The following is a 12,571-nucleotide window of genomic DNA, read 5'->3' as shown; positions in this document are numbered from 1 at the left end:
AACAATTCTGCTGTGAATTATTTTCAAAAATGTTTTAAGTGTGTGACTCATTAAAGCTATTGTTATGTGATCTGAGCAAGTTGTTGCACTTGGCTTTTTGGGAATTGCTACAAAGGTCGATTGCAGCCATTGTCTGGGGATTGTAGCAGTCTGATCTATTAGATTAAATAGTTCAACCAATATATCAATAACATCGATGAATTTTAATAATTCGATTGGCACATCATCTGGTCCAGTAGCTTTACCCACTTTTGTGTTTTTGATGGCATAGATGACTTCTTCTCTTAATATTGGTGGTCCGGTAGCCTCGGTGATTTCTAATGACAGTTCTTCTCTTTCATCGTTAAATAGTTGTTGGATGTAATTGGTCCAGTGACATAATCTCTCCTTCATATCAGTAATAATATCCCCTTTATCATTTTTAAGGATATTCGTTCTTGTACGTTTTCTAGTACCTGTCATTTCTTTGATTTTTTTGTGTAAATTAAAGCTATCATACTTTTTATCCAGATCTTCTATTTCCTTGCATATGTCGGAGAGCCACCTCTCTTCTGCCTCTCGAATTTTCTTTCTGATGTTTCTCTGAATTTCTTTGTATTTATTCAGGTCTTTTGCTTTATGTTTTCTTCGTTCTTTCATAATTCAAGAAGTTCTACTGTCATCCGAGGTTTTGTTTTTTCTCCAAGTGGTTTGAGGGTTTCGTTTCCAACTGACACAAGGGCATGTTGAATTTTTCCCCATTTTTGGTCAATAATTAGAGTTTCCGTATTATCTTCTTTGACTTTCCTTAAGTTCTCGTTTATTTTAAATTTCGTTTCCGCATATGTGTTGCCTTGTTCGAGACGTCTTGTATCCATGATTTTCTTGGTGCTAGGGCTGTTGACCTTCTTTAGTTTCACTCTCATCGACAAAACAACCGGGTTGTGATTGGAGGATATGTCCGCTCCTGGATAAGTTTTAGATGATATTATAAAATTTCTATACCTTCTTTTGACGATAATATAATCTATTTGATTTCTGACTATTTTGTTGTTATTGTCAGCTGGTGACCTCCATGTATATAGTCTACGTTTAGGAAGTTTGAACAAGGTATTTGTAATTATAAGTTCCTCATTGACACAGAAATCGACAAGCCTATCGCCACGTTCATTCCTTTCCCCGAGTCCATATCGCCCCACGCAATTCTCCACTTCTCCTTGGCCCGCTTTAGCGTTCAAATCGCCCATTATAACATTTACTAGCGGACCAACTCGACATCGAGTTTTTTAAATGAAATTTTTATTTTGCGAGAAAAATGTACAATATATACAATGACCGGAAGTAAAAATATTTTTATCAATAACTTAAAAACTATAAATGATTATTTTGATTTTGATCTATTTCGTGAACTTACATTTTTGAACTCTACGTTGAATTCTCTATTGATTTGACTAATAAAAACGAAACCGGAAGTCGACCTCAAAACCGGAATGCAATTTTTAGTTCATCAAATGTCGACATGGATATCATTTAGCAGTTAATTTTGCATGCTAATCACGAATCCGGTGTCAGATTTGGTCTATCTTGACGTTTTATGCGCGTTTCGGGTCACTTCCGGTGTCGGATCGCAACCGGAAGTACATATTTAGATTCGTCTCGACGAGACCTTTCGATCCATATATACATTGTGGGGTCTAAGACTTAAAGTAAATTTTAACTTCCGGTCATCTCAAAACCGGAAGTGAATTTTTGTACCAAAAGTATATCTTGACAATCTCATACGTAATACTAATAATATTCCGAAAAAATTTTTTAATTATCTAATATGGTTTTTGAGTAAAGTGGTGGACAAGAAAAGTGCTTAGCGTTTTAGTATATAAGATATCTTGTCTTTTAGTTAGCCTTAAGACATTGTCGATTTGTTCATAGAAGGCCTCTATGGTGTCTTCATCCTTGTCTGCAGTGGGTGCATATACTTGGATTATATTTATTTTACGTTTTAAATGAGAGTTTAGAGACAGCATTAATACTCGATCAGAGTAGTGAACAAAGTTACAAACAGCTTTCTGAGAATTCTTATCAACTATAATGCCAACTCCCTGTTTGTGCTTGGAGTCGTTGTTTCCAGAATAATACATTGTTCCATTTCTGGTGTTACATTTTCCTGATTCAGGCCATGTATATTGCTAAGGCCCAGTATGTTAATTTTCATTCTGCACATTTCCGACACAGCGTTATCCAGTTTGCCTGATTGGTATAAACTTCTTACGTTCCATGTTCTGATTTTCAAGGCTATAGAGTTATTCTTATTTGCTTGACAGGGATTTACCTTTATGACGACCTGAGAGGCCCTGTCGTCTAAATCTGATTGTCCTTCCCTGCCGGATCTTTGATTCCGAGCTCCATGATCATTAAGTAAATTATCCATTAGTGGATCCATGATGATTTTTACTAAGGATATCCTTACGGATCTTTAATGTGGTAGTCATCCCCTGGCTTTCCACATCCCAATGCCGTTGAGTAATTTAGTTCTTCCGCCTTCGGAGTTAATTTCTATGCTCCAGGACAATGAAGTGTCCTACCACGTGTCGGTTCTTCCACCCGTAGCTGTTGACCAACAGGTGGGGATTACTTATACCAGTAATCGTTCGGTTAATTTAACAGCTCTAGTATCCAATAATACACCGATCCAGGATCATTTCCCTTACGCTCTATCTTGGTACTGATGCTGCTGTCTGACAAAGTAGTATATGTGATGGGAACTTTGGTAATTAGGTGGGAGAATGGGTTTAGGACATAATTTCTCCCAGGTACCAGGAGATTGGGAGATAATTATGGCTGACGTGGGCAGGGTCGCCTCCCTGAAGTAGATCTATCTTCTACCGGGAACGTAAAAGAGTATCTACCCGCTACCCAAATTAAGATTGGTACAATGTAAACTGTCAATTGTATTCACTTTTCTAACAAAATAAAGTTAGTCTTAACTGTACTCAACTGGTGCGTTTCATTTATAAGTTTTAACAAACACTCAACTACAAATGATTTGTAATAAGCTTACTATAAGGTTTTTTGCAATAATTTGTTGGCAACAATATCTGGGCAGAGTGCAAAACAAAAAACCCGTAGCTTTATCTAGCTGCGAGGCAGAATAAATGGCAAAAAACTGATTGTATTACTTTATTTAACGATAATCAAAGTGCATTTAACTTATCAGCAAAACTTATTTATCAAAAAGTAAGCATATTAATTCTTAAGCTGTTTTCTTGTGGCATTTTAAAGTTAGTAATATTTAAATTGGAATAAGCCGCAATTAAAGGTTAAAGTACGTTTATTGACGTTTCAATTTCCACTTTCGGAAATCGTTTGTATTTTGAGAACGTTGTGGAAAAGTGGAAATTGAAACGTCAACAAACGTACTTTTGTGGCTTATTCCCATTATACTAATATTCCCATTATACTAATTATGCTAGCTTAGCATAATATATTATATTAGCTTATTCCCATTTAAATATTATTTACTTTAAGCATATTAATGTAAGATATAATTTTTTGAGAGACCTAATATCTGATACAATTATTAATGTAAAATATATGCTTACTGGTGTTATGCCAGCTAATGTGTTGACTAAAGGTCTAGTTGCTAAAAAGCTACACAGTTTATTGAAACTGAAAGGTATAGGTAACCTATAAATTTTGTTTTATTGATAAGTGGGAGTGTTAAAGTATTGATATCAACTAAACAAAATTTAAGTATTAGAGCCACATGTCATTTACAGGAAATTAAGGTTGGTACAATGTAAACTGTCAATTGTATTCACTTTTCTAACAAAATAAAGTTAGTCTTAACTAATATGTACTCAACTGGTGCGTTTCATTTATTTTAACATCAATTATAAGTTTTAACAACTACTCAAATACAGATTATTTGTAATAAGCTTACGATAAGGTTTTCTGCAATAATTTGTTGGCAACTAGAATATTGGTGCAAAAACGGTTTCTATTCTTGTGAACAACCGTTTTTGGAATAATTATGGTAATATAATTGGTAAAAGAGCGGCGAAAAATAATAGCGTTTGTAATAATTAAATTCGGCAGACCTGTGTAATTATAACAAAAAGAACAAGTATTTGTGTAAGCTTTTTATTCAAAATCGATAATATTTTATACAAAGAAATTTAAATTACCACAGAATCAATTTATTTGCGTTATATAAAACAAAAAATATGATTTGTGATATCTTGTCTTGAAAGAGAAGTTAATTATTGATATCTATTTTGAGTTATTGCAGCAATTAATTTTATCACGAGAAAGTAAAGAGGTAAAATAATTAGAGCTCTTGTTTGTGGGTCTAGTGCTGTTAACAATGGTAGGTCTATTCTATCGAAATCTATAATTATATAACGGTATTTTGTAGTAAACGCATGATGTATTACCTCTTATAGCGTTTAGGTATAGTTTAAAGTTGAATAAAAGATTTTTTTATTATTGCTTTTAATCTTCATATCATGAAGCGAAACAAAAAAGGCACACATAATATCATGTAATAGTTAATTTTATAAAGGTGAAGAGAATATATTTTTTTCCATTGCCTCTTTAATATATGCTTCCGAAGTAACAAATACGGTCAATGAGTGTAGTTTGTTTTGTTTCAGCATCCATTGGAAACTTGTCAGCGTCAACTTCAATTTTCCGACTTGCCTTTGTATGCACCTTTAAAATGCTCTACAGTAAAAGGTTCTAGGACTCATTTTAAGCCAGATACGGTTCTTCAAAGTTTTCTGTAATGTTTAAATATTTTTATTAAAGCTATATCTTTGGACCGTTTAGTCTACAGTCATGTTGGTCTGTGTACCGTTGACCTGGGTTCTCTATATAAATATCTGCAAAAGTGATAGATTTAATAACACCTCTGTAGAGATAACGCTTATGGCTCCTGTGACACTCAAACAAGCAAGCAAGCCTTTTATGCACCAGTAAGCATCCGAATAGTCCGCCACCAGCTACCATAGACTACCGTACGCTACCATAGACCTTATAACCTCTATTTACAACTAAAGATTTATTTTTGAACTTCAAAGTCAAAATCCATATTAGTCTTTAATGTAAAGTTTTAATATCTCGATTATATGTCAGCCTATAGTCAACTGTTAGACCTAAGTACATGGTCTGCCTTACAAATGGAATCTCCACTCCTCTGAGCACTGGCGAAGAGATTGTCTACCAGTGTTGTCCACAACAGACGGGATAATACATATCTTCCTATGGGCAACCAATTTTTACCCTCACCTCGACACTGGCTTTGCGTAGCGTGGGACTCATGCTCCTATTTGTTAAGAATAAAATTCTTACCGAAGGAGAGTACATTAAAAAAATAAACTGTAGAAAAATGCTATGTGGACAATTTCTTGTAAAATAACGTGGAAGAAACGACAGAAGTATGCAGCAGGGATAAAGCTAATTTGATGGTTATTATTTTCTAACAATAAAACACTGAAAACTCTTGTTTTCAACACTTCCACAAAATGTATTTTAAACTATTATCACTACAGCTGTTTCGGCCAGCCTTTCCCAAGTGATCTATTTTTAATATGTGTTTAAACTTTATAATCTTTAACGGAATAAGTTGAGAAAGGGAGAACTGTTTCTCTCAAGTTGGTCATTCAGAATTATGTCTCTAGTTTTTAATTTGTTGATTTTCATGGATTCTAATGAAGATAGCTTAAGGCCTTTATTTTGAATGTAAAGAATTTAAAATTCATCATTAAAAGAATGATTATATTCTAAAAGTTGAAGTATGTTTGTAGAATCTGTTTTTCTATTATTGAAATCCCTTTTATGTTTTGCTATTCGTTTGATTAAAGTTCTACCAGTTTGACCGATGTAAGTTTTTGGGCAGTCGCCACATTTAAGTTTGTATACACCTCTGTGTAATTGCTTCTTCTTTTGGCTCTTGTTATTGTTAATATAGTTGCCTAAGTTGTTGTTTGTTCTAAAATCTGGTGTTATTCCTTTCTTTCTTGTGTGTTCTATTTTTATTGAAATCTTGCCTGCATATGTAATCGAGCAGAAGGTACTAGCAGAAGGGTTTTATCTCTGGTGGTGGAAATACTAATTTTAGGGCTTTCTTATGTAGTTTTTGATTTAACACTTTTATTTATTGTGTGTTCGTGTACCCAGTATTTACTGCTATCTGCTTATGATATTCAGTTCTAGTTCTATCTCGAAGTTGGTTTTTGACATGGGAATTTCTATTAATCTGTGTAACATGCTATGACAGGCAGCCAATTTATGTTGTGTAGGATGGGATGATCCATTGTGTATAGTCGTGTCAGTATGGGTAGGTTTATGAAATATGGAGAACTCATGTTTGTTTTTAAGTGTGACAATTTTTAAAATTTAGAAAATTTATGGAGTGATTCTGTTCTGTTCACAATAGTTTTATTGTTAGATAAAATTAATTTGCATTAAGTAACGGTCAAACCCATCACTTATTATTTTCTACAAAAACTTTGCGATAAAACCTTATTTAGTTGCCGTTAAAGAATTGGATAAACAAATAATTTAACTATAAGTAGATTTATACAAGATAGCTTAGCAAATCTCTTTTTACCCAACCTTATACTAGTGAATAAAATAGTTTAAATGTTTTCAGATGTCGCGGCATAGAATCTGCTGTTAATTTAAAGATTTTGTATCTCAACAACTTAAGGCATTGTATTCGCGTAGTCGTAGAAATCTGTTTTCATTGAAGAATAATTTTATAAATTTTATGAAAAAAGTTTTTGTAAAAATATATAGAAGGTGCCGATATATATAAAAAACTTCCCGGTGTCTTTTTTTAAATTTTTGTTGATAATAAATCCGAGCTCTAACGATGATAATTACCTGAAACTGGTACCTTATTTTTCCAATATAACAGACAACATAATAGTACCTTTAAATCATATATACCTTTACAGACGCTCCTGTATAAATTTTCCAAAATTAATTGGTACTTACTCTAGATACAATAATTAGTAAGCTAAATTTATAACGACACATACCGTGGCCACCAGTACATACAAATTATTTAGTTAATCAGGAATTTGTTAAGAGTAAAGAACAAGTTATCTTTATCTTAGTGGTAAATATATTTTTTTTTTCAATGATATGTAACAATTATAAAGTTTTTCTTAATACCTTAGTGCTACTAACTGCGCATCACTTGACAAGTCCTTGGCAAGTACTTCCAAATATTACGTAGTCTGTAAATTATGATGATGATATGAAATCCGACATGCTACTTGAACTTGCCGGTCATATTCGGAAAACGGCTTTAAGTTAAAGTCAACAATTATGACGTCAAATAGTAATTACTATTTAAATGGGAATAAGCCACAATTAAAGGGTAAATTACGTTTATTGATGTTTCAATTTCCACTTCGGAAATCGTTATCAAAATACATTAGTAAGTTACCATTATTTTTATATATTAGTATAATTACATACAAACATTAGTAAATCAAACAAATTTTGTTTTTTTGTTACTTGGTTAAAAATTCTTCTAATAACTTAATTTTATCTGACTCATTTATATTGACAATTCAGACATACATTATACATTTTAAAGTAGATGACTTTATAATGATATTGCCAATATTGTTAAATTGTGTTCTCGGGACGACTTTACTTGTAAGTAAGTTCATTCAATTATATGAAATAAACTAACTTGAGAATATCCGTCAGAAAAAATTCATAGTATGTAATTCGTCTTTAAAAAGACAAACACATGCCATGATGACAGTAAAATTCTCCTGTTAGTGATTCCATAGTAAATTCTTCTTCTTCTTCTTGTTCTACTTCTTGGAGATCTTTCAATATGTTTAATTCTGAAGCTGCCTCTGGTTAATTTCCTGGGAGGTACATTGGAACTATCCCTCCATATTTTAGGTGGTCTTCCGGGAGGTCTTGTTTATTCTCATCCATTCGTCTTACATGACTGTACCACATCCATTTACGCTGCCTTCCTCATCTTACAATATCTTGAATTTTGTAATGCTCTCTAACGTTTGTATTTCTCATCTTGTCTCTTCTTGTTTTGCCCACTATTGTTCTTAGGGTTTTCATCTCGGAAACCCTTAGCATCTGTTTCGTTTTGTTGGTATTTTCGCGCACTTCTGTGCCATATGTCATGATCGGTCGCATGCAAGTCTTGTAGATTCTAATTTTACTATCTGTGCGCATATACGGATTTGACCAGACTATCTCCCGCAGACATCCCGACAATGCGGATGCTTTGTTTATCTGACTCCTTAGGTCCTTTACTGGGTCGTATCACCTGTTTTATGGTGTTGTTCTCAACCACTAACTTACATCTGAGCGGATCTTTTGCTATTGTCATACATTTAGTTTTGTTGGTAGAAATGGTCGTATTTAGTTGGCGGCTTATTTGAAAGAACTGAAAGAGCTGTCTCTGAAGATCATCTTCTGATTCGGCAATAATTGCTGCATCATCTGCGTAACACACCATAACAATTATTTTGTTGCCCATTCTGTATCCCAGATTGAGAGATGTTACTTTGTTTATAATTTTGCCCATGAGTAGGTTAAACAAGAAGGGGCTTAAACTGTCGCCTTGTCTAATTCCTCCCGGTGTTAGAATATTTTCAGTGAATTGGTCTCCTGCTCTAACTTTGGTTACATTGTTGTTATTTAGGTTATAGACTATCTTTGTCATGTTGGTTGGCGTTTTATTTTCTATTAATATATTTAGAATATCTTCCAGGCGAACCCTGTCGAAATGTCTCCCATGCCGAACTCATAACTTTTTCTTTTATTTGTTTTATTATGAATACTGCATCTGTTATAGACCGCCCTCTTGTAAAACCTTGTTATTCTTCAGCATTAGTGATTTGCCTTTCCAATTTGTCCTTAAGAATCCTTGTGAAAAGTTTCATCGTTGTATTTAAGAGGGTTATTCCTCTGTAGTTTTGTGGGCAAGTTTTTTGTCCTTTTTTAAATATGGGGATTGTGATACTCTTATGCCATTTCTCTGGTGTTTCTGTATCGTTTAAGATTTTGTTAAATAGTTGTGACAGATTACTTGCAAGTTCAGGGCCTCCATATTTTAAGAGTTCATTGGGCATACCATCTGTTCCAGGTGATTTTCTGTTTTTTAGCTTCCTGACCTTTGCTTTTACCTCTTCGTCATTGATTGTAGCACTTATATCTGCTTCGTATTCGTTTATCTTCAGCGTTTCTTCAGCATCATACAGCTCCTTAAAATGCTGGCAATGTCTCTATAGGTACTCCCTTGGTCTGCACGAACTCGTTAACTGTTTTTTTTCTGTTCCGAAACATTTTCCATACTTTCTTTTGGGCACCATATAGGTCGTAGTCCATGTCGCTGGTGAATTTAGCCCAATGTTCTCTTTTAGCCCAATTGATTTTATTCTTGCGTTTACTTCGTTCCTTACTTGGACATATTCTGTGAGAGCTTCTTCCGATTGTGTGCTTTTATATCTCAGGTAGCATTTGCATTTTAATTCAGAGTTCTTTTACCTCTTGACAAAACCACGGTTTGGTGTGGTTTATCGCCCTCGTGTTAATTTTCTGCTTTCCAATTGATTCTTCTGCTGCTTGGTTGATGCATTTCCTGATTTTTTGCCAAGTATCTTCTACTCCCCATTCTGGTTGTAACTCTATTTCTTTTAGTTTTCTGGTAATCCTGTTCTCATAAAGGAGTTTTGTACTCTCTGTTGCTAGCGACTCTATATTGTATTTTTCGATGAGCATTGGGGGTTTCCTGTTTCCCTCATAGCAAAATTATGAGGGAAAAACCAGGAAAAAAACCTCATAATACTATCCCGACATGGTCTATTTGGTCTGATCATGGCATGTGTTTGTCTTTTTAAAGACGAATTACATGCTATGATTTTTTTCTGACGGATATTCTCAAGTTAAAGTTAATTTCATGTAATCGAATGAACTATCTTACAAGTAAAGTCGTCCCAGGAACGCAACTCAACAATATTGGCAATATCATTTTAAAGTCGTCTACTTTAACATGTATAATGTATGTCTGAATTGTCAATATAAATGAGTCAGATAAAATTAAATTATTAGAAGAATTTTTCACCAAGTAACAAAAAAACAAAATTTGTTTAATTTACTAATGTTTGTATGTAATTATACTAATGTATAAAAATAATAGTAATTTACTAATTTATTTTGAGAACGATTTCCGAAGTGGAAATTGAAACGTCAATAAACCTACTAAAACCTTTAATTGTCGCTTATTCAAATTTAAATAGTACTTATTTTAAAATGCCACAAGAAAATAGCTTCAGAATAATGTCAAATAGTAGTGCCAAGTTTACTCGACCATAGCCGCGTAGTGCACAAACACATGTCAAATGCCGCGTAATGACTAGCCACCTTTAAACTTTGCAATGAGCTCTAAAGTATCTGAAATACTCACCATTACTGATCTCAGAAAATAGACTACATAAAATAACACTGCAGTTCCTGAAAAAAATTAAATCCCATTAAAAATTTTATTAAAATACAAATGTACGAGATAATTATCATATCGCTAACAGAACTAATAAACTGTATAAAGACGACGTATTATTCATATGATGTATTTATTATTATATGGTATTCTTTTGCTCTTTTAAAAATATATGTGAAACAAACAGATTACTAAGCGTGTTAAAAATATATTTATTATTTTATTTTCGTATACAAATTATACGATGCCAGTTCCGTGGGGTATAAGACAACCTCTTTCATGTTCAGGGATATGAGTGAAGACCACAACAAGCGTGTTAATGGCAGAAGTAGCAGTCCCAGCTTTTGCATAGTAAAGAAGCACAGCAGATTCTGATCTAGAGTGACCCATGTCAAGAACGGCTGAAGTTAGAGCTGGGAAAGCAAAGGGAGACTACCCTTCTAACTAATTTCACTCAAAGCAGACAAAGCATATCGACAGGTTTAAATATTTTACAAACAACTGAAATAATTGCTTCAATTGCTTAAATCACAGGAGATTTGGACAACATTAGGTGAAGTATCTCATGGGTTTATAATGTGACAAACGAAAAAGTGTTAAGAAGAGCTGGAACAGAATGCGAATTGTTAGGAGTTTAAAACAACAAAAGGTCTCCTATTTGGGGCATATACTGAGAGGTGATAATTAACTGGAATTGTATGGCACTTCATTGCGAAAACCGCGTTATCGTTTGATATGTGGAAAATGCTTTTTAATTATTTCGTTCAAAACTCAACAGCCTCCCTATAGACTAGTCATACTAATATCTCTACAATTGCTGCATGATGATTTATATCGTTTCTTATGAATTGAGCTTATAAAATTGATTGAGATGTATGTTATTTAAAATGTCTTAATTGGAAAACACTTATTGAAAATATCCGTAATTTTCCGTAATTTTTTCGATTAGCTGATCTAAGACAAATTTTAGCTCAGCTTTTTAAATATGCCTGCGGGTCCCGCTGATTTTCCATTTCTCACAAATTCCATAGCTTTTTTAAATTTCTTCTTATTAACCATTTCTATATTTTTAGTTTTTTTTTGTAATTGTCGAATTTCTGTTCTTCGTTATGAAATAATGTTTTATAGTGTTCACTGTTTGGCTATATATTTCTTTAGTATATTACTTTTTGTGTTTTTTATTTATCGTTTAAACTGCTGTTAAAATTTCTATCTCCACCGACAAAATGGCATGTTTTTTATGCAAAAAAACATGGACATACAGCAAATAACTGTCAAAATACCCCTAGCAATCCTCTCCCAAATAAACAAACGTCGCCAGCTGAACCCATTCCTGCTACCCCAATATCAATCAATATGGTACCACCAAACACAACACAAAATACGGTTCCCAGTCAACAGATAAAAACTGTTGATATACATTGCCGCAAACAATGAATTTCTTCCTCCTATCACCGGTCAGAAACGAACTCGTTCTGACTTCAGCGATTCTACCTCCCAAGAAATAAACACATCTACTAACTTACCCATCAAAGACATAAAAATGCCTTAACCCGATGCAAACGTGCATAAAAAGCATAAAACTAAAAAATCCAAGAAAGTCGCACCGGATCAATCTAAATTAACCGCTTCCTCTGTTCTCACAATCAATAATCTTTATCAAGAAAATCCAAACCCAACACAAAATACGGTTCCTAGTCAACAGATAAAAACTATCGATATATCCACCACTTCTATTGCCGCAAACAATGAATTTCATGCTCCTACCACTGGTCAGAAACGAACTCGTTCTGACTTCAGCGATTCTACCTCCCAAGAAATAAACACATCTACTAACTTACCCATCAAAGACATAAAAATGCCTTCACCCGATGTAAACGTGCATAAAAAGCATAAAACTAAAAAATCCAAGAAAGTCGCACCGGATCAATCTAAATTAACCGCTTCCTCTGTTCTCACAATCAATAATCTTTATCAAGAAAATCCGAACTTATTTTCTCTACCGGTTGAAAATGTTCTTGCTTTTCTGGAAAACTCATTTGGCCGTAATAACCCTCTTCAAGAAGCACAGCAGTTAACTCAAAATGTTCGATCACTACT

The 12,571-nt window shown here is 33.7% G+C and overlaps 1 protein-coding gene across 1 annotated transcript in view; it reads right to left on the bottom strand.

Annotated features, from left to right (window-relative positions):
- The window catches only part of LOC140448844 (uncharacterized), a 207,916-nt gene that overhangs the window by 27,096 nt on the left and 168,249 nt on the right, over positions 1-12,571 (bottom strand). Inside the window, exon 3 of the mRNA XM_072541965.1 lies at positions 10,439-10,485. Within this exon, the coding sequence (XP_072398066.1) occupies positions 10,439-10,485 (47 nt within the window). The remainder of the gene's footprint in view (positions 1-10,438; positions 10,486-12,571) is intronic.

Source organism: Diabrotica undecimpunctata, chromosome 1 (genome assembly GCF_040954645.1).
Source record: "Diabrotica undecimpunctata isolate CICGRU chromosome 1, icDiaUnde3, whole genome shotgun sequence".
Taxonomy (NCBI): Eukaryota; Metazoa; Arthropoda; class Insecta; order Coleoptera; family Chrysomelidae; genus Diabrotica; species Diabrotica undecimpunctata.
Note: the sequence above shows the minus strand (reverse complement) of the source record. Positions and strands in the feature narration are given on the sequence as shown.